Source organism: Camellia sinensis, chromosome 4 (genome assembly GCF_055761805.1).
Source record: "Camellia sinensis isolate YWXY chromosome 4, ASM5576180v1, whole genome shotgun sequence".
NCBI lineage: Eukaryota > Viridiplantae > Streptophyta > Magnoliopsida > Ericales > Theaceae > Camellia > Camellia sinensis.
In genome coordinates, this window is record NC_138964.1 from 155,411,165 (window position 1) to 155,434,506 (window position 23,342).

Sequence of the window (23,342 nt, forward strand, 5' to 3'; positions counted from 1 at the left end):
TTTGTAAGTTAGCAATAAGGCCGAACCTCTATTTAATTCCCATTTTGTATTGCACCTCCGACTTGAGATTTAGAGGTTGTTTGGGATGACCTAAATAAATGTACTTTTTGTCTTTTTATGAAAAGATGTGTAAAAAAATAGAGAGATAATGTGATAAAAAAAGATAAAAAAATAAAAAGATGAATTATTTTGTGTATGCCAAACTTGGCCTTAACAGTTCCCATATTTGTATCATGTCCAATGTTCAAGTAGATTATTAGTCCATATCCCAATATTCTTAGCCAAACTTGAGATTGTGTATTTTATTGAACTATTAGTCCAATTTCAAAAACATATCCCTAAAACAACCAGGGCCGGCCCTGGGCATGGGCCAACCAGGCCATGGCCTAGGGCCCCTCAAAATAGATTAAAAAAATGGGCCAATTTTATTATGGTTTAGTATAATATATTATGTATGTATTAAGTTCAAAAAAAATTAAAAAAGGTCCAAACTAATTCAAAATAAATTGACCCATTAAAAAATTGAAAAGCCCATTCAAAAAAATTAAAATTGTTATCCATTGAAAATAGACTCAAAAAAATAGTCCTCTCCTATTAGTTTATTGTAATATATTAGGTATGTTTTAAATCCAAAAAAAGTTAAGGAAGACCCAAACTAACTTAAAATAAATTGACCAATTAAAAAAATTGAAAGACCCATTTAAAATAATTAACATTATTATCCATTGAAAATGATTTTGCAAAAAAATTAAATTATACAAGTATGATTAATTTATTTGCTTCTAAAAATGTAAGAAGAGCAAGAATTAAGCGATACTTATTAGTTGTTGTAATGTAATATTAAATATTTTTTGTGATTTTGACACAATTTTTGTCTTTTACCTTCATTTTTTTTTTTTTTCATTTTTTTTTTCATTCAATGAAAAAAAAAAATGTAAAAGACCTAAAATTTATTAGTTGATTATTAACTTTGGGCTCAGAAATTTTAAGACCGGGCCTGAAAACAACATGACCTTATAAAATAAATCCTTGATAACTATATGTATTAATTAAGACTGAATGCAACAATAAGCGAAATCCAACCAAAAACATTAATTATGTGGTTAAAGTTGAGTTGAAAGCCCTCACCTTAAAGTACCCACAAAAATATCTTTCTAATTACAAAAATACCACTATCCTTGCATCATTATAGAAAATAAATTTTATAAGATTTCTTCTTCTTTTGATAGCCAAAATCCACCCTTACTCTTTCCAGGGTAAAAGCAAATAGCCCATATTAGGGCCTACAAGACTTGGAACCTAAGACACTTCCACATGTGTACCCATTGCCATGGTTCAACATTATTTGTAAAATTGCCTACAAATGTCACAGAACTATTTACCACAGCAAAGCCATTAATAAAAAAAAACCACAACAAAAAAATAGAAGAAAGAAAATAAAAATAAGCCGGATGCTAGAAGCCTCATGAACCATAGAAATATACATAGATCATCCGTAGGACCTATGAAATGCACTATATACATTGCCGGGGAGAGAATTGGTCGATCTGAAAAGCTTAAAAAGAAGAAAAAGAGAAAATGAGAGGGAAACAAGTAGGTAGTGGATATTATAACCTAGAAAAAAACTGAATGCTTTGCTAGAAGAAAAGAATGAGCTATCGATGGCTTCCTCTTCATGGCCTCTGTCTGAGCTTTGCAAACTAGTCATTTTTTATCCAATTTTCAGTACTCATGCAGAAAATTTCATTCAACTGAATTCAACTGACAGTTCATTTGTGTAAGCGTTGGGTTTGTTAGCTCTGTTAGCAATTGTCCTACATCTTCGTGCTCCTCTAAACGAGTGACTTGAGCCCAAGTACACCTTACGATCATTTCCCATGTTTTTTACCTGCAGTCAAACTAAATTATCGGTCATGTGTGATAATAATATACATAAATTCACAACTATCAACTTCGCAATGTTTTCAACATTCTTACTAATGATTAGTTGTATCTTCTCAAATAAATTAAGTAAATTTCAATAACGGCAGTCATTTCCAATCCATCGCCTAATCTAAGTTGCAAAATTTAGCAATCCAGTAATAGGGCTACAAGTGAGATGATGAACTACAAATTTCTTTAATAAAAATAACAAATAAAAATAAAATGAAAGAAGGTAGACTATATATGAAAGTTCGTGAAATCATAACTTGCGTGGTTTCAGTTTTTGAAACCTTTCTCTTTTTTTTTTGTGTGGTGTTTTTCTGTCATTTTTGTCAAATTCTTTTAGTAGATGCAGCTAAATTTTTTTATATTTACTCATAAAGATTTTACTTTTTAGCTGCATCTAGGCTGAAATTTGGAATTAATTAAAGAAAAATAAAAAATAAAACAAAAAACTTAAAAACAAATTTTGAGTTTCAAAACCAAACAAGATAAATTTAATCTTAATTTTTGGTAATTTTCTACAACTTTTTACCTCTTTGGAACCATGATCTCCGAACTGCCTGGCGGATGTGCCGCTCATGCCTCTCTAAGAGCTCATCGACTCTATGTGATTGAGACAACAAGGGTCCTGAAAACTCAACCTTGTCTCCTTGATCCTGATAAACCTGCGTCGAGTTCAATGTGAAGAATATTAGCGAAATTGAGAAGAGATCAAGAATTTAAATAATTATATCTTTTTTCCCCTTTTTGTGAAAACGTCAGCTTTTCATGCATTATGCAAATACAACTAAATCACATTAAATCGTAGTGAATTGCAATGATTGTAGTGGATCACTATTGAATCGTACGATTCACTCAATTTAAGATTTAAAAATAGAAATCAGATCATTTTTGTTGAAACTCAAATCAAATCGTAAATCAAATTGTGAATCATAAGGTTCTAATAACCATTGCCACATAGAAGTTTGACGGTCTCTAGCTTCGTTAGGAAATTGTAGCACTAAAACCAAAATTAAAGTTGAAATTGATATCAAAATTAAAAATCACAAAATGTTGTCAAAATTATGAACTTACCAAGCTCATCCTCTTAGTTGCCATCTCCTCTCTTTGATATAGTGCCAACGACAATTCTTGCGAGTGGTACCCGTCAGAAGCATCGAAAGAATCTGGACGTTCTAATTGGCTCCAATTTTTTAGCATTGCATGCTTGACAATCTCGTAGGAATCTTCACCCCTAGAGCTAGTGCGACTTCCAAGTACAACTTCGACATTTTCATGCCTATTTGACTCGGAATCATTCTTTGCATGCAATGGACCTGAAGGTTCTAAAATGAGGCTCCTTGAACTAGACCTACTCCGTGATCTCATTGATGATTCATCTATTCGCCTTTTTGCCCATGCAAATCCGCTTGACCCTGAAACTTGTAATGGACCCGGAAAGGGGACATCCCCTTGAGATGCATGCTTTACGTGGGAAGCCTCTTCCGTTACCTCAATTGATGGCTTAGGTGGCTCCATCGCTAAGATGATATCTCCTTCCTTACGAATAGTTACTTTATGACTGTTGATTTTTTGGGCACTGTGAGTTTGGGCTGGCAAAGACTGCACACGTGTAATAAGTTAATTAATGTGAATAAGATTTCCTCCACAATTGAAGCAATTACAACCTATGTTATATGGACTCAGGTATGAGTATCAAGTGTTGGTGTGTGTTCAAGCATCAAATATAGGGATATTGGAATATTTATCCAAAACTTGGATATATAGATACATACAGGGATACGTCATGGAAACATATATATTGCGTCTTATATAATATTCCTAGATAAGACATTGTAAATTATGTGGAAATATACTCGAAACTAAGTAGGATTAGAAAAAATAAAGAATTTCTATATCTCACCCACGTGAGAGGATATAAATGTTTCATTACTAGCATATATGAGTTTCTTTCTTTTCAAACATGATAAAAAATAAAATAGAAAGAGTAAAGGATCCAAATGTCCAAATTGGGTATGAGTGTTCGAAACACTCTTAACCTTGTCATATCTAGTGGATATGGGTACTTTCGGGAAAATATAAAAGTCCATGGAACACAGGCTACAACACATGCCACAGACAAAAGAACACATGGATATAGTTTTACGATATAGAGTTATAGATGTAAAATGGAAAGAGGGAGAGAGAGATACCTCTGCCGGTGCCAATTTATTGATTCCATTTGGTTTTCTAGTTAGCTTAGCTCTTGTTTCAGGTCCTCGAACTCTCCCACCAGGCTTCTTCCTGCAAACCCGGTGCAAGTCGGTTATAATTCTCAAAAGACAACTTGATTAAACAAAAATATGTATTTTCCCTACACTTTTATATATTTCTATACACTTTTCAGATATTTCATTACATTTTTTATACATAAATTAACCAAATGGCCAGTGGTTAGCATTTCCCTTTAATAAATGACCTCAATTTCACAATAGTAGCTTGCAATTATGTTGTTGTTCAAATATTTCTTGTACCATTATTATTGATTTTTTTTTTTTTTTAATATTGCAAAAACTACCTAAATGCTCCCTCTGTTTTAGATGCTAGGCTACAGTGGATTCGGCACATGTTTTGCTGCCAAATTCTTCCATGTACCGCTAAAAAAAGGAGATGAGAAATCTTACCTTTGTGCCTCCTCACGATGTTTGGCATCAATCTCTTTATTTGGTGGATATTTTGGCAAGGTCAACGGGTCACATGCATAGGGCTTTGTTTTGAAATACTGAGGATAGCAAGTACAAGATGAACATTAAGCATATTCATGATGCAACTGAAGATAAAACACAAATAATTACAAATAGTTTCTGCATGACACCTCAGATGCAAGAGCGGAAGATGCGGTTCCACGCTTGTATGGTTCCACAGAGAGTAAAGTTTCTATCAGATTCACAGCCGTTTTTGGTAAATCTTTGAAAGTCACCCCGAGAGAGCTTTCATAAGGATGCTGGGGCTTAAATAGAGTAGCATGAGGAAGTTTGGACTTTCTCCAGTAATCATCAGGGGGGGACCCACAAAGCTTGAAAATTTTGTGTAATTGTTCAACCTGTAGGTAAAACAAGAACATTTCTTCTTGAATTTCAACTGGAAAAGACATCAAATTTAAATACAGTAACATCTATATATTTATTTGATAGTTGTATATGATAAAGCATGTTATTTTTACTAGTCCGTAATAAACTACAAAAACATTGCCTCATGAGTTATGATCATCCAAGGACATTCACACCTTCAGATATGTAGCATCCAATTTTTAGTTATCTTTTAGCTGTCTCATTAATGGCAGTGTTATCAATTGTCACTACTAAATGGCTATACTAAAATGAAGGGTGAAATCTCATTATGTCCCCATAGATTTGTATATGCTCCTTAAAAAAAAAAAAGACATCACTAAAAGGGATTGATTTGGTTTGACATACTTGTTTTGACATCCCATCCTATGGAATCTAGTTGAGAATCTCATCCATAGTCTCTATCCTTTGGATATAAACATTTTAGGAATTAGGAGTAACGTGCTCATACACAATTTAATCCTTCGTCTAAAAGGATTTGAGCTAGCATAGTTTGAGACAATTGCACCAAAACATTTTTAAAAAAAAATTTATTTCCTCAAGATTTTCACAAGGTGCATGCCAAATCCTCTATTTGAATTGCAATCACAAGGATGCATATATTTGAAGGTCTCTGCAAGGAGCCCAAGATTGTACAAATTTGAACCAACTGACAAAATATCATTCACAAGAGTCATTAAAAAACAAAAATAACTAAACTTCCAAATAAGCATTTACATTACACTAAGGTGAACATCATGGAGCAAGATTCTGCAAAAGAAATTCCAAGAACTGATAGAATGTGTTTCCTTTCCCAGGAGAAACATATCTTCCTATTATGATGATAAGATCTACCTCACTTTTTTGATCATGCAGCAATGATTAAGATTATATCTGGGGTAAATGACAACAGCAGTCCTTGTAGTTTGGTCCTTCTGTCATTTTGGATCCTATAATTTCAATTGACTCAATTTTGACCCTGAATTTATGATTTTGCTTCAATTTGGTCTAATTGATTGTAACTCTTTACGTATATATATATATATATATATATGAACAATATGCATATAAATGGCATATGTCATATTTTTAAGAGCAAAATTATAAAGTTGCTCAACTCAATGAGTTAACCTCAACTAATTTAGTGATTATTTTATGTCAAAAACACTAATGAAATTATCAATTGGACCAAATTGACACAAAATTCAAAATTAAGGATCAAAATTGAGTTAGTTGAAAGTGTAAGGATCAAAATGATACAATGGGCAAAATGTAGGGACTACCGACATAATTTGCCCATATATCTGAGAATCATAAAATCATTTAGTAAGGTCAAAGAAGATTACCTCAGTTCTGCCCTGAAGGATGGGGCTCCCGAGGAGTAGTTCAGCAAATACACAGCCAACACTCCAGAGATCCACTGAGGCTCCATAATCCGTGGAACCCAACAAAAGTTCAGGAGGACGGTACCATAAAGTGACGACTCTACTGGTTAGAGGTTGTCTGTGCCCCACAGGGCCAGTACCACAGAAGTTTGCCAATCCAAAATCAGCCATCTTCAAAACTCCTTCATTATTTACAAGAAGATTTGCACCTTTAATGTCCCTATGCATTATACCCCGAGAGTGGCAGTGCTCAAGCCCAGATAACAACTGTTTCATGTAGCATTTAACCTACAAAACATAATCAATTTCAGTTGAATCTTACAATCAGTTTCATCAGTAATTTGTTAGTCATATGAATGAAAAAATGATGTTATATCATCTCTTTTACACTAAAATGTATATTTCCCATTGTTTATCTTTGTGTCTTTACACCATTTGCATTAATTCTAGTCCCTTTAGCCCTATTAAAAGGAAGCTTGGTGTAATTAAGCCAAAACTATGGAGCTTACTGTATTTTCTCCAAATCTTTGGGAGGTCACTATAATTTACCCTAGAAAATATTAACTCGTCCAGTAGAACGAAGGGGCATTTGAACACGAGAAATGAAAGTATTCCATTTCTTAGCATTTCAAAATAGAATGTGCATCTTTCAGTATTTGACATAGCAATTAACTGATTGTGCTTAGCATTCACTAACATTTCAAAATTTCAGGAAACTGAGTTTTCCTCACATTGTTATATTCTTATGCAGATGACTTTTACAAAGCAAATGACAAACCAAAATGTCCAATGCTACTGAAACCCAAATTAGGGTGTTTCATTGTGATGTGATAAGCACACACTAGTTATAAGTTTGTTGAATAAAAAAAAAAAATCAACATAAGCAAACCTGTGCTTCACTGAACTTGATGTCAGGGGAAGATAAGAGTCCAGAAATGTCATGTTCCATGTACTCGAATACAAGGTATATGCTACATGACAATCGGGAGGTAATTAAGCCCTCCAGTTTTATGATATTTGGATGGTCAAGCCTGCGTAGTATCATTATTTCTCGTGCCATAAACCGAACGCTTTCGGGCTCAAAATTATCAAATCGCACCTTCTTCAGAGCGACAATCCTCCCAGTTTCTAAGTTGCGTGCACGGAACACGCTGCTGTAAGTGCCCTGTCCTACCTGCCACATCAGTTGAAATTGTTTATTAAAAAAAAAAAAATTAAAAAGGAAAAATAAAGAAAAAAAAGAAAGTCAGAAAACCTGTTTAAACCTTTTAGAAGCAAACATAAAGATACATGTAAAAGAATAATCCAACAAAAGTGACTTTTTATTATTACATCAACCCTGGATATTTTGATAAAAGAAAAAGAAATTATTAAATTTATGCTCAAGTGAATGAGCAACATTTATAATGGGGGAAAAAAGTAATAATCATCAAGTTAAAATGTAATTGGTAGCTCTAGAATAGTAACTGTATTAACTGTATCCCACCGATTAATGAAAAAAAGGCTTAAAGCATTATTGACTAAACAATCCAGGTAAATAAAAATCCTTCAAAAGGCATTATGAAGTCTTTGGAGTTGTGGAATTACTTACACTTTCAGAATATTCATAGAAGTGAATCACCATTGTAGCAATGTAAAAGAAAGAAGAAAATAGGGAACGGAAAAATGAATAAAACATGCAATTGCGATATGATGTCAAGATGAAACAAGTTATGATCAGCAGTTTGTAAATTTGCTACCGAAATACGTTTTATAAAACTACAAAAAAACATGAATAACACAATGACAACCCAATTTGGGAAAGAAAAAAGACCAAAAAAATAAAAAAATTCAATATATCTGAAAGCTCATATGCTGTTCTGCAACTGAAAATAGGGAAATTTCTCAACTTCCATGATAAAAAAGGACAAGCTTTAAGATCCTTAGTAGAGTATCCAAATAAGACAACAAAGTCCAAAAAAACAAAAATAAAAACAAAAAAGAGTCCTACTGAGTTAATCAAGATCCTAGAGCATCCAAATAAGACAATGAACTAAATTAATTTTTATGTTTTGGTTGTATATGCACTAAAATTAAAAGCATCAAAATTGAGCATTTTCAATATTTAACGCGCCATGGAAACTGATAATTGGACCACACACAATGTACATAGAGAGAGAGAGAGAGAGAGAGCAACCTTTTCCAGCTTTTCGAAAGAGTCAGCACTGAGAGGCACCCAACCGTGAATGGCTTCGCCGGCAACGGCGCTGAGCCATGCCGGCCAACCGGCGGCGACTTGCTCTCCTTCTACATACTTCTGCAAATTCCCCAACCTAAAACTCAGTGACTCGCCACCACCTCCATTAGAACTCACCCTCCCTGATTCACCCAACTCGTTCTCACTCACCCCCGAGTCAGTCCTCTTCTTCTTCTTCTTCTCCAAGTCCACCACCCCACTTCCCCGGCTCCTCCCCGAGCCCCCCGCAGCAGCATTGTCTCGAAAGGCGCCGGAATGATCGAGAGCAGGGGTCACCGACACCGCCTGCTTCGAGGTCACACAACCCATGAAGAAAAACCAAAAAATTGTCACCGACCCAGAAACATTGGTTGAGTTTGGAGACAAACCCAGATCGACCCAGATCAAGAAATGTGGCAAGTGAAGTGGGTTTTGAGTTTGGACAGCAATGGTGGCTGCACGAACTGTGAAGATGTGAGAGGAAATGGGCTATATACCCCCAAAAGGGCCAAAACCCTCTTTACAGAGCTGCTCTCTCTCTCTCTCTCTCCTGCTTTTTGTTCAATTGTGCGAGAATTGCGGAAGGTGTAGAGAGGAGAGAGAATTGTTGTATGATGGGGGGTTGAGATGAGAACACAAATCAGCGGAATCAGCGGGAAGATAGATAGACCTGTAATGGTCTAATGCTTCTATGGTGTGTATCGTCGTTGCGTCTGTTTTGTTTTTTTTCAAAAAGTAATGGAAATGGAGTCGTTGTGACTTGACTTTTTTGAGTTTGTCTGTAGGAAGTAGGATGAGAGACGAAAGAGAGAAGGTGAGGGGTAGACTTTTAATTCTGTGCAATTGTTTGTATGCGTGATATCTTGCTTTCAACTTGAAACCTGTTCCCAAAAAAACACAAAAAAAATCGAACTTAGAAGTACATAACATGGTATTAAAAAATAAAATAAAAATTACACTATATTCTTTTTATATTTAGGTTTTATTTGTCATAATTTAAAAAAAATTAAAAAATTACTATCCTATTTAAGTCACGTAATTTTATTTAAGCCACATCATCTCCCTATCACATCACTGCAAACTCAACCTATACTCAATCCATATTTTATAAAAACTCAAAAAATGTACTTGTTTATATCATTCTAAACCACCCATAGTCACTTTTTTATTTGATTTTTAGAATTTGTTTTTCTTTTTACTTTTAATTCTTCATATTTCAAATTTTTTTAGTTAACTCTCAAAACTAATTTCTATTAAAAATTAGATACAAAATTGTACATTAATAGTCATGTAATATAAAAATATTTTCTTATATATTACTCATACTTATAGAGACTCAAATTCTAATATAATAATATATTTTTTTATGTTATGTGATAATTATCGTGATTTTTTTGTCTAATTTTAAAATAAATTAACTTTTGGAATAATTTTAAAAAACTTAAAATATAAAGAGTGGAAGTGACAAAAAAAAAAAAAAATTTAAGGACAGATATAAAAAAAAATGACCTGGGCCTAGTTTGGGAAGACTAAATAAGTGCACTTTTTGACTTTTTATGAAATATGGGTTGGGTTTGAAGTGATGTGTTAGAGAGGTGGTGTGACTTAAATAAGATGATGCGACTTAAATAGGATAGTGACTTTTTGACTTTTTATCTTTTTTCAATCATGCCAAACTTGGCCCTAATATAAAATAGACAAAATGTAATTTATACATTATTAAAAAAAAACACAAAAAAACTTATAAGGAGTTGGTTGTATTGTAATTTGTATATGCAGCAGAATATCGTCTTGGGAACGGTGTCAAAGGCACGGGAGCTTCTATTTACCCACAACATTTTATTTCAGGGTACACCACTATTTAAGGCACACATTAGGAATTTGATAAATACAAAATTTACTCAATACACATCACAATCTTCCATCATTGCCCTTACTCACACACCCCACTCATATCTTCTATTTTCGCCCTAGTGTCTGTCGAACATTAATCTTTTGTCTGGAGTGTTTCTCTTGAACAAATTCCATATATTCAACATTTTAGTGTCGAACATAAGTAAACTATAGTAAACTATTCGAACTTAGTCTGTCGAACAATTTCAATATGTTCGAAATGTGAGTGTCGAACAAAATTGAATCGCGACTATTGGATCTCACAGTTTGAAATTTAAATTAGTTTAAGACAAGATGACTTTAGTGACTTCAGAACTCACAATATTCTAGCAGGCTTATAAAGGCCCTTTCACACTATCAGTTCTTGATGGTACAAGAGTTGTAAGCCAAGCAAAGTTCGACACTATAAAATCAAACATATATAATTTGTTCGGTTATAGATAGTCAAACATGGATATATTGTTCGACTCTGGATAACCGAATGAATACAAAAGATTTGTTGGAAATGGTGGAAAAATTCTGGGTAAAACCAGAATTTTTTCTCAAGTTTGGTCTATTTTTTAGGTGGGCCCCGAGTATCGATTTACTCGGGTCAAAGTGGTAACGCGTTCTATGCCGCGTTGTGATTCACGTGGTATATTTGATTGCTCAAAACCATTACCGAGTGAATGGGAAATTGAAGCCAAAGTGTGCTCCATGGAAATGGAGTTATGGTGGAAATTCCTTAAAGTTGTAAATTGGCTTGTCCCACATTGATTTGGTGGGAAGTTTTGAAAGGGTTTATAAGGCTTAGGGTGAGATACTTGGGGTGTGCCCCAAGGGGTACCCAAGTGTTTTAGAGGGAGAGGTTATGGGCAAAATGGGCTAGACCCATTGGACCCAAAAATCACCACACGCGCGCCGCCGGTCGTCCGGGCGGCCTGGGCTTGGGCCAAAAACATTTGAATTTAATTTTATTTTTTATTAAAATAAAATCCAGAATTCAAATTAAACTGGTTTGGATTTATTGTTCATCCAAACAGGGCCCTTCCCGTTTTCAAACAGAATTAAACTGTTTTGGATTTATTACTCATCCAAACAGAGCCCTTCCCGTTTCTATTTGTTTGAATAAACAGATTCAAATCTGTTTAAATTTGAATCTAACAGGTTTCATACCTGTTCAATTCAAAACCAAAAGCCACATTTACATCTATAAATAGACTAGCCTCCCATTTGGATTTAACTCAAATTTTTCATACTCCATCCTCTGCAAATTATATTCTTCATCTTGCTGCATTTTATTTCCGAAAAAAAAAATGTAAACACTTAGTGTGTTCGTAAGGCAAACAATTTGTAGTGCTGCTATTGTTTGTGGTAAGATCATTTCATCCTGGGAGATAGACGTCCAAATTCTGAAAGTACCGTGGAGAGGACGAATCTGTCTTAAGGACACAGTGTTAAACACTGGACTTGATCAGAAAAGTTATTCAAATAAATTAACCAAGTAAGTTGTTTAATTTTATTCTGTTTTTTATTTGTTTATTTAATCAGATTTTATTTTTGTTTTTGTAACAAAATAAAATCTGTGGTTTTATTTATTTATTTATTATTTCGAGTTTGATTTTTGTAATCAAACAAATTCTCTCATTTTTCTTTATTTCTTTAAATTCTTATTGTTGTTGTGTACACAATAGAATTAAATCTTTTAAATACAGTGAAAATTGTCCAACAATCTTAAGACAGATTCCTTTTTGGGTATCTTCATTGTATTTAATTTTCTGTGTTTTCAAATTAATATTCTGGTTGGAAAAACAAATAGTGATTTATGCTATTTGACAGATAGTAGTAATATACTGTCTCTTTTCTTTGACAACAACTAGTAGTACGATACTGGTGCCATTAACAATTCAGAATATTATTTGGTATTACAGAAAATTCTTGTGATATTTTATTTTTCTAGTTTTAGTAACAAGGAAAATAAAATTATTTTGTTGTTATAATTTATTTTCTGGTTTTAGTAACTAGAAAATTAATTTGTGTTTTATTTTTTTCTGATTTTTGTAATCAGAGATTATGGCTACTACAACTGAAACTGCATCTGGCAGTGGTACTCCTATTGTTACACCTACATCGGTCCCTATCCAGAACCATGTTCATGTACCAATCAATCATGGAGAAAAACCGGAAAAATTTAACGGTACCGAGTTTAAGAGATGGCAGCAGAAGATGCTGTTCTATCTTACGACTCTTAATTTGGCCCGGTTTCTCCATGAAGAGGCTCCAGCACTTAAAGAGGGTGAAAGTGATCGGCAAGTTGTTGCCACTGTAGATGCTTGGAAACATTCAGATTTCTTGTGCAGAAACTACATCCTAAATGGCCTTGACAATATGCTGTATAATGTATACAGTCCTCTGAAAACAGCAAAAAAATTGTGGGATTCTTTGGAGAAGAAATACAAGACAGAAGATGCCGGCACGAAGAAATTTGTCGACGGTAAATTTCTGGACTTTGTTATGGTAGACTCCCAAACGGTAATATCTCAAGTTCAAAGTTTTCAAATAATTTTGCATGATATTCATTCAGAAGGTATGTCTCTTAGCGAGTCATTCCAAGTCGCTGCTTTAGTGGAAAAGTTACCACCGGCTTGGAAAGATTTCAAAAATTATTTAAAACATAAACGCAAAGAGATGACTATGGATGAATTGATTGTAAGATTAAGAATTGAAGAAGATAACCGAAAGGCTGAAAAGAGGAATGGGAAAAATCCCATGAGTCCAAGGCTAATGTGGTTGAACAAGTTCATAAACCACATAACAAAAAGAGGAAGTTTACTGGAGATGGTCCTAAACAAGGCGATAGTAGCAAGAAGTTCAAAGGAAAATGTAATAACTGTGGCAAAACTGGACATCGAGCTTCTGACTGCCGCCGCCCTAAGAAGGATCATGGAAGTACAAGTAAGAAGACCACCAATCAGGCCAATGTAACAGAATTGGATTACATCTCTGACGGAGTGAATGACATCAACCTCTCTGCTGTGGTGTCTGAGGCTAACTTGGTTGGAAATCCCAAAGAGTGGTGGGTTGACACTGGAGCAACTCGTCACATTTGTGCGGACAAGAAGATGTTCACTACCTACAATGAGGCTGCAAATGGTGAACAACTTTTCATGGGAAATTCTTCTACTTCTACTGTGGCTGGACAAGGGAAAGTGATCTTGAAGATGACATCAGGGAAAGAACTGACCCTCAACAACGTACTGCATGTACCTGACATCCGGAAGAATTTAGTTTCTGGGTCTTTGTTAAGTAAAAATGGTTTTAGGCTTGTATTTGAGTCTGATAAATTTGTATTAACAAAGAGTGGTATGTATGTTGGTAAGGGATACATGAGTGATGGTCTCTTTAAGTTGAATGTAATGACAGTTGTACCGAAAGTTGCTATGAATAAGAATAACACATCTTTTGTTTATATTCTTGAGTCAAATTTATGGCATGGTAGATTAGGACATGTGAAATTTGATGCTTTGCGTAGATTAATTGGTTTAGATCATATACCAAAGTTTGAAATTAATCCTAATCATAAATGTGAAATTTGTGTAGAAGCGAAACTAACTAAAGCTCCATTTAAATCGGTTGAAAGAAAAACCGAACCTCTAGAATTAATTCATACTGATGTATGTGATTTAAAATTTATTCAAACTAGAGGAGGCAAAAAGTATTTCATAACATTTATCGATGATTGCACAAGATATTGTTATGTTTATTTATTTAGAAGTAAAGATGAAGCCTTAGAAATGTTTAAACTCTACAAAACAGAAGTTGAAAATCAACTTGGTAAAACCATTAAAATGGTTAGAAGTGATAGGGGTGGTGAATATGATGCACCATTAAATGAATTTTGTGCACAACATGGCATTATTCACCAAACTACAGCCCCTTATTCTCCACAGCAAAATGGAATTGCTGAAAGGAAGAATAGAACCCTAAAAGAAATGATGAATGCCATGTTACTAAGTTCAGGCTTACCACAGAACTTGTGGGGGGAAGCAATATTGTCTGCTAATTTTGTTCTTAATAGAATACCCCATAAGAAAACCAACAGCACTCCTTATGAATTGTGGAAAGGTCGATCGCCTTCCTACAAATACTTAAAAGTGTGGGGGTGTTTGGCAAAAGTTGAAGTTCCTGTTCCTAAAAAGACTAAGATTGGACCAAAAACAATAGACTGTGTGTTTATTGGTTATGCTCAGAATAGTAGTGCATATCGGTTTCTAACTTATAAATCAGAAATACCTGATATAAATGTGAACACTATTATAGAGTCAAGGAATGCTGTGTTTTTTGAACATGTCTTTCCTTACAAGAAATGACAAGAATTAAGTTCGCAGAAAAGAACTTATGATTGTACACAAAGTCAAGAGATTAATGACAATCAAACACAAGAGACTAGTAATAGTCTCGACCAACAGGATTTAACTAATGATGAACCTAGGCGAAGTAAGAGAGCAAGAACATCAAAATCTTTTGGTCCAGATTTTCTGACATACTTGTTAGAAAATGAACCTCAAAGCTTTAAGGCAGCAATGATAGGTCCTGAAGCACCTTTGTGGAAAGAGGCTGTTAATAATGAAATTGAATCCATTATGCAAAATCATACTTGGGAATTGGTGGATCTTCCACCAGGTTCTAAACCTCTTGGATATAAATGGATATTCAAGAGAAAAATGAAAGCAGATGGTTCAATTGACAAGTATAAAGCAAGACTTGTTGTTAAAGATTACAGACAAAAGGAAGGTCTGGATTATTTTGACACATATTCCCCTGTGACAAGAATAACATCCATTCGCATGCTTATTGCTATAGCAGCGTTGTTTAATTTAGAAATACATCAAATGGATGTTAAGACAGCTTTCTTAAACGATGATCTAAATGAAGAGATCTATATGGAACAACCCGAAGGGTTTGTAGTATCAGGGCAAGAAAAGAAAGTTTGTCGACTTGTAAAATCCTTTTATGGATTAAAACAAGCACCAAAGCAATGGCATGAAAAATTTGATCATGCAATGCTTAGTAATGGGTTTAAGATAAACGAATGTGACAAATGCGTCTATGTTAAAAACACTGACCAAGGATATGTCCTAGTTTGTCTTTATGTGGATGACATGCTTATCATTGGAAGCAGTCAAAACATGATCAAATCAACTAAGCAGATGCTTAACAAAAGATTTGATATGAAAGATATGGGGGTCACAGATGTTATATTAGGAATGAAAATTACTAAAACATCTGACGGATATGCATTATCTCAATCTCATTATATTGAGAAAATTCTTGATAAATTTATCAAGGATGATTTGAATTTAGCTAGAACACCTGTAGACATCAGTATTTATTTATCAAAAAATAAAGGTGATGCAGTGTCTCAGTTAAAATACTCCCAAATCATTGGAAGCCTAATGTACCTAATAAATTGTACTCGTCCTGATATAGCTTATGCTATCAGTAAATTGAGTAGGTACACTAGTAATCCTGGAGAAGACCATTGGAAAGCAATCATTCGGGTTCTTAGATATCTAAGATTCACTCGTGATTATGGTTTGAACTTTACTCGATATCCAGCAGTACTTGAAGGTTATTGTGATGCAAATTGGATATCGGATACTAAAGATTCAAAATCCACTAGTGGATATGTCTTTACTTTAGGAGGCGCTGCTGTTTCTTGGAAATCCACCAAACAAACATGCATCGCACGATCCACAATGGAATCCGAGTTCATTGCTTTGGACAAAGTAGGAGAAGAAGCAGAATGGCTTCGTCACTTCTTAGAAGACATTCCAATGTGGTCAAAACCTGTGCCAGCTATTTGCATTCATTGTGATAGTCAATCTGCAATAGGCAGGGCACAGAATTATATGTATAATGGTAAGTCACGACATATTCGTCGTCGACATAATACCGTACGACAATTGTTGTCAAACGGAATAATCTCAATAGATTATATAAAATCTAAAGAGAATATTGCGGATCCGTTAACAAAAGGTTTGACAAAAGAGCTAGTGTATAGTTCATCGAAGGGGATGGGATTAAAGCCTATTACATAAGAGTCGTCATAATGGTAACCCTACTTATATGACTGGAGATCCCAAGAACTAAGTTCAAAGGGACAACTAAGTTATGTATGGCTCACCAGAAATCACCGAGGGATTAAAAATTCCCTACTCATTCCTATGGTGAGTGTGATATCTGCAACATATGTTGTATGCAGGGGTATAAGGATAAGCTTTGCTTTTAATGATTACTTATATCTTGATTAAGGTATAAAATCAAGACGAGTATAAGGAGATACTCACAATAAGAATCACCTATATGAGTGTCGAACTGGGGCCGGTTCTATGAGAATGAAGAGGTTAAATTTTCTAGACACACTTATGAAAACCAGGCGCGTTCAAGGCCAAAATGAACACAACAGTGAGAACCACGATGTGTTAGAAGATATTTTGTGTGAAATCTATTGTCTTGGCTTACACAAACGGCTGAACAATTCAAGGCATCGCGTCCATTGGTTAGCCAGTAAGTCCGATAGGTTATCACTAGGGAAGGTTCAAGGCCGAAAACTATCTATCCTGATGCAAGATATTTTCGACTTATACTCTTTTGTTAAAGTCTGCATATTGTTGCATTTCCGTTGTCATCAAATTGCATTCATGTAGGGGATTGTTGGAAATGGTGGAAAAATTCTGGGTAAAACCAGAATTTTTTCTCAAGTTTGGTCTATTTTTTAGGTAGGCCCCGAGTATCGATTTACTCGGGTCAAAGTGGTAACGCGTTCTATGCCGCGTTGTGATTCACGTGGTATATTTGGTTGCTCAAAACCATTACCGAGTGAATGGGAAATTGAAGCCAAAGTGTGCTCCATAGAAATGGAGTTATGGTGGAAATTCCTTAAAGTTGTAAATTGGCTTGTCCCACATTGATTTGGTGGGAAGTTTTGAAAGGGTTTATAAGGCTTAGGGTGAGATACTTGGGGTGTGCCTCAAGGGCTACCCAAGTGTTTTAGAGGGAGAGGTTATGGGCAAAATGGGCTAGACCCATTGGACCCAAAAATCACCACACGCGCGCCGCCGTCGTCCGTCCGGTCGGGCGGGCTGGGCTGGGCCTGGGCTTGGGCGCGTGGTTGGGTTGGGCTTCTAATCTTTTTGGGCCAAAAACATTTGAATTTAATTTTATTTTTTATTAAAATAAAATCCAGAATTCAAATTAAACTGGTTTGGATTTATTGTTCATCCAAACAGAGCCCTTCCCGTTTTCAAACAGAATTAAACTGTTTTGGATTTATTGCTCATCCAAACAGAGCCCTTCCCGTTTTCAAACAGAATTAAACTGTTTTGGATTTATTACTCATCCAAACAGAGCCCTTCCCGTTTCTATCTGTTTGAATAAACAGATTCAAATCTGTTTAAATTTGAATCTAACAGGTTTCATACCTGTTCAATTCAAAACCAAAAGCCACATTTACATCTATAAATAGACTAGCCTCCCATTTGGATTTAACTCAAATTTTTCGTACTCCATCCTCTGCAAATTATATTCTTCATCTTGCTGCATTTTATTTCCGAAAAAAAAAATGTAAACACTTAGTGTGTTCGTAAGGCAAACAATTTGTAGTGCTGCTATTGTTTGTGGTAAGATCATTTCATCCTGGAAGATAGACGTCCAAATTCTGAAAGCACCGTGGAGAGGACGAATCTGTCTTAAGGACACAGTGTTAAACACTGGACTTGATCAGAAAAGTTATTCAAATAAATTAACCAAGTAAGTTGTTTAATTTTATTCTGTTTTTTATTTGTTTATTTAATCAGATTTTATTTTTGTTTTTGTAACAAAATAAAATCTGTGGTTTTATTTATTTATTTATTATTTCGAGTTTGATTTTTGTAATCAAACAAATTCTCTCATTTTTCTTTATTTCTTTAAATTCTTATTGTTGTTGTGTACACAATAGAATTAAATCTTTTAAATACACTGAAGATTGTCTAACAATATTTACCGCTCAGCAAGTAAACGAAAACCAAAAAAAAAATGAAAATCTAACCTTTTCCTTGCTCTGTTGTTCCAAACCATCAGATATATCCATCATTCAGTCCAATCAAAATCTTTAATAATACGTATATTTTTGGTTGTTTCTTTAAGGGTTTTTGATTTTTATCTCAGGATTTTTGAATTCTTTAGAGAGAACATACGTAAATAATGTTTGAGATACTTGATATGTATTATATTCATTATAGTCTTTCATGGTAATTTTATAAAAAGTGTGTGTCATAGTCCTTGTCTTTTGTGATCCTTTTACATAAAATTAATATTATAATAAAAATTAAATCAATTAATAATGTACTTTGAGATGAAAGGTAGTGTGCAATTAGAGACTCCCAAAGGCACAGCATTACAGCTGCCCCATTAAACGGTTACGTTTTGGCTAAGCCATTGCCCTTTTGTCTGGCTGTCTGTTTGCAATTTTTAATACACTTCACATAATATATAATATCTTTAATTATTAACTTTTGACAGTATCTCAAATATTTGCGTAAAAAAAAAAAATTGTACAAAATGCTTAACTAATAAACGTTTAATTTTTTTTTTGAAAAAATTATAAAAAAAAAAACTTCGGCATTTGCCCCTTATAACAAAATAAATCTTAACTTTTTTAATTTTGTCATTTTAAATTTATTTTCAATCTAAACTATTTACTTATTTTCATTAAGTAAAATTGTTGAAAAAGTGATATTTTAGTCATTAAACTCAACTTAAGGGTACATACAATGTACAAACATTCTTTTTTTCATTAAGTTTAATGACTAAAATATTATTTTTCAATTGATTTTATTTAATAAAAATAGACAAATAGTTTGGAATGAAAATAAATCAAAATTTTAATGTTTAAATTGATAAAATTAAAAACTCATGATTTATTTTGTTATAATGGTCAAACTCTGAGAGTTTTTTTTTGTTGTAATTTTTCCTTTTAAAATATATATATATATATATATATATTATAAAAAATTGTTCTAAACAGATTTACAACTTATTTTAAATTTGTAAACTACAATTATGAAAATCAACTTATAAGTGATACCAAATAGACCTACAATTGATTAGACCATTGTTTTAAGTCATTTTGTTAATTGATCCAATCAAGTTAAAAAAAAATATATATATACGCTTGTCTTTGATTTTTAAAATAAAAAAAAAGTAGTGGCTAAAGAGGCCAAAATGAATGTATATTGTTATGAAGACACATCAATTATATTGTATGAAGACCCAACAATGCACAATTTAAAATGGGCAAATTACAAGCACCCCCTTGAGGTTTGGTAAAAATACAAATTTCTCCCGAGGTTTGAAAAATTACAAATTGCCCTATAAGGTTTATATTTCCATAACAAATTGCCCCCTGAGGTTTTTATTTTCATACAGATTCCCCCCTAATTTGTTATGCAAATTTGACCTTTAGGGGGCAATTTGTAATTTCTCAAACCTCAGGGAGGAATCTGTATTTTCACCAAACCTCGAGGGGGTGTTTGTAATTTGCCCATTTAAAATATACATCTTAATGTAATAGAGATAACAATATAATTTTTTTTTTATAAATACGATTAACAAATTTCTGATGAAAAAGAAGTCAAATATTATATGAATTAAAATCTTAAAAAGACGTGTAATTATACAAATTTATAGATTATATTGTGTTTTTTTCCAAATTTTAAGGGGGTGTAATTTGTCCTAAATATTATACAAGTGCAATATGGGAAGGTTGTTGATTGTGCATGGATAGATCATTCAAGTGCACAAAACCATCAGGGAATGGCTATGCAAACCTTGGAAAGCATAATGGTTTAACAAGACACCAATAGAAAAAGTCTCAGCGAAACCATCAGTGAACTATGGTTTAGATTCTCAGCAGGCACCCCCAAATTCATGTAAAATACAATGTTCATATTTAGATTTTTGTCTTCTTAAAATTTTTTGACTGACAATCTTCTTTTTTTAGGGGATAATTCGGTAAAATACATTAGTTCACTCACACTTTTTTGTGACTCTAATTGCGTTTGGGAAGGACATTTTTTGTTTTTTTTCACTAAAAGACAAATTGGTTACAAAATTAAAAAAAAAAACAAATCCAAACAAAATATAACATCAAACCCCATAATCATTTCACTTTTTCTCTTACAAACATCACATCCAACCACAAAAAAACTCAACATCTTTTCATACACAATTTTTTTTTCTCTAATAATATCCTACAACTAAAAAAACCTACAAAAAAATTCACTTCTCAAACACCCACAAAGTGTGCTAATACACTATTTAGGTTTTATTTCTATAGTTGATTTTGAAGTTAAAAAAAGTCAAAAATTCAATACAAAAAATTGTATTTGTCATGAATTGTTAAAACCAACATACCATCAATTTTATATCAACTATCTTGATTTTTTACAAAGGACAAAATAAGAATTTAAGACAAAAAACATGACATATTATGCCATATCAAGCATATTTTTTTTATATAATTAAAAAAATATAAATGTAAATGTAAAATCCCAAATCATTGATTTAAAAATGTAAATGTTATATTTAAAAAGTATATTATTTCACTTAAATTTGTAGGCTTTACATTTGAACTAATTAAAAAAAAAATTATTCACACATAATGGTGTTTGGGAAGTGGGTTTTTATGTAGGTTTTTTTAGTTGTAGGTTTTTATTGAATAAATTTTTTTTGGTGTTTGGGAAGATAGTTGGGTTTTTATGTGGTTGGATGTGATGTTTGTGAGAGAAAAAGTGAAATGATTATGGGGTTGGATGTGATATTTTGTTTGGAAGTGTTTTTTTTGGTTTTGTAAAAAGTTTGTCTTTTAGTGAAAAAAATGAGAAAAAAATTTGGAACCTAGGTTCCCAAACACCACATAATAGTGTGTAAACAAAGTCGGATTGGTGTTGACTAATGTGTGTTTGGATTCTTGCTTAATTATTTGCTTATAAAAAAATAAAAAAATAAAGACAAATTACCAAATGAGAAGCATGATATATATAAATGCATGAATAAGATTTTATAGATAGATTTTACTAATAAATTTTGTAAAAATTTATCTATTCATATATGTACAATCCGTGTGATTTTATGATTAATTTTTGTATTCAAAATATTTCTGTGTTATTTCTCAATCATTAATATAAATATAATAAATAAATTTCACTCTCTAAACCAAATAAGAGAGAAAAGAAACCATCATGTAAAAATCTTATCATATCAGCATCCAAAAAATTGCTTGGTTCGAAGGCTGTGGTGAATGATTGATTAAAGAAGAAAAGCAAAAGTGAAAAGAATTAAAAGGGGACAAACAAAGCACATTTTACTTTTTCTTTTCAATTTCTTTTCCCATTTTGACATCCTCTATAACTTTTTGTAACTATTTGTTTTTGGTTTTCCCCCCTTCTTTTTTATTATAGTAAATATATTTATATAAAAAAAGTTAATTTTATTTTTATCCTATAAATTATCATTATTTTTTATATTTTATCTTTAACTATCAATTTTGTTTATTTAATTTTTAAATGATTTTGTCTATATATTTAAATTGGTTCATTGAAAATAATAACTCGAGGAAGGAAAGTCTTAGTTGTAAAATAGACTCGAACATTTACATTTCACTAAGAAGCTAACGATTATAACCAAAGTATAAAGTTAATAGATAATTAACAAATGACTAATTTAAAGTCAATATGCCTACCTTAAGGTTCTTTCTTACGTTTCAATTCAAGTAATGCAATTATTTTTGATTTGGCATTTTCTTGATCTTACTATGTTTATAATTATTTTTTTGTAATGCTCGAAGGCAAGCAAGAAATTTGACGAATTTTTTCTATGTTTGTTGTCATACTATTTAACACACAAATCTCTTTTATTTGGGGTTGGGATTGGGATCGGTTATATAACAGGATTGAATGACAAAACCAAATCCATATAATCAACTCTACTTGATTAAGATACAAGATTTAATTTACTTTCATTTATAATTATAATTTTTATGGGAGTTGACCCTTTTGCTAAACTAGAGTTGGGACCATCAACTAAGCATGAGGATTTGATTAGTAGTACCTTTGTTAATAAAAGGTTATTATAAAGGAGAGGGAATTAAGAACTAAAAGTCATTTGGGCCTAAAAAGGAATGTTTATTCCAAACCACATGTATCTACAAGGATAGGTGTTCTTTTTTACTTGAAAATAAAAATAAATAGTTGACATTACTGAATTCTTGAACATGATTGTCTACTAGAATAAACAACATTAATTAGTTTTTATTTTACTTTTAAACATGATGAAAACCTAATCATAGAAAACACCCAACATTAATAAAGTTGTCATTTTTTCTTTTACTTTTTCTTTTTCTTTTTTTCTATTTCAAAACTGTCGCATAATTTTTTGTACACTTCAATTAAATTTGATCTTCTTTGCAATCACACATAATCCTACATCATCTTACATAATCCAAAATTGCTTCAAATTTGCTATTGTTTTGATTTTATTTCTTTATTCACGCACGCATTGTCCAAAGGCTAATTATGATGAAGGTAACACTAATTCATTTACAAAGAATTTTAAAAAAAAAGAGGAGATTACTAATTAATCCTTGGTTTTGCACAAATTGATAAGTTCAAGAATTGTTTGGAAGTCAAGAAAAGAGATAAAAAAGAGAAAGAGAAAGTGTTCATTAATAAACACCTCAAAAAGTTGGGGCTAGGTCTTTTAGTTTTGCAGTACAACCAAAAAAACCTCAATGTATGGTATCTATCCCAAGAAATT

The 23,342-nt window shown here is 32.7% G+C and overlaps 1 protein-coding gene across 2 annotated transcripts; it reads right to left on the reverse strand.

Moving 5' to 3' along the window:
- Positions 1-1,437: 1,437 nt before the first annotated feature.
- IBS1 (Protein kinase superfamily protein) lies at positions 1,438-9,358 on the reverse strand. Of its 2 annotated transcripts, none has more exons than XM_082866623.1 (9): positions 8,574-9,358; positions 7,287-7,571; positions 6,359-6,685; positions 4,781-5,008; positions 4,590-4,687; positions 4,119-4,209; positions 3,001-3,528; positions 2,459-2,591; positions 1,438-1,888 (listed from the first exon to the last, which is right to left on the reverse strand). In XM_082866623.1, the coding sequence occupies exons 1-9, from the start codon at positions 8,940-8,942 to the stop codon at positions 1,869-1,871; spliced, it is 2,079 nt and encodes a 692-aa protein (XP_082722749.1). In that variant the 5' UTR covers positions 8,943-9,358; the 3' UTR covers positions 1,438-1,868. The 2 variants fall into 2 exon arrangements, with proteins under 2 accessions (XP_082722749.1, XP_082722750.1); XM_082866624.1 differs by having other exon boundaries at positions 1,438-1,899; positions 8,574-9,305.
- Between the last annotated feature and the right edge of the window lie 13,984 nt (positions 9,359-23,342).

Coding starts and splice junctions, on each gene's coding strand:
- IBS1 (XM_082866623.1), bottom strand. CDS start 8,942: ATGGGTTGTGTGACCTCGAAGCAGGCGGTGTCGGTGACCCCTGCTCTC. Junction 4,688..4,780: donor CTTCCGCTCTTGCATCTGAG/GTGTCATGCAGA, acceptor TGCTATCCTCAG/TATTTCAAAACAAAGCCCTA. Junction 1,889..2,458: donor GAGATCATGGTTCCAAAGAG/GTAAAAAGTTGT, acceptor GTTTGACTGCAG/GTAAAAAACATGGGAAATGA.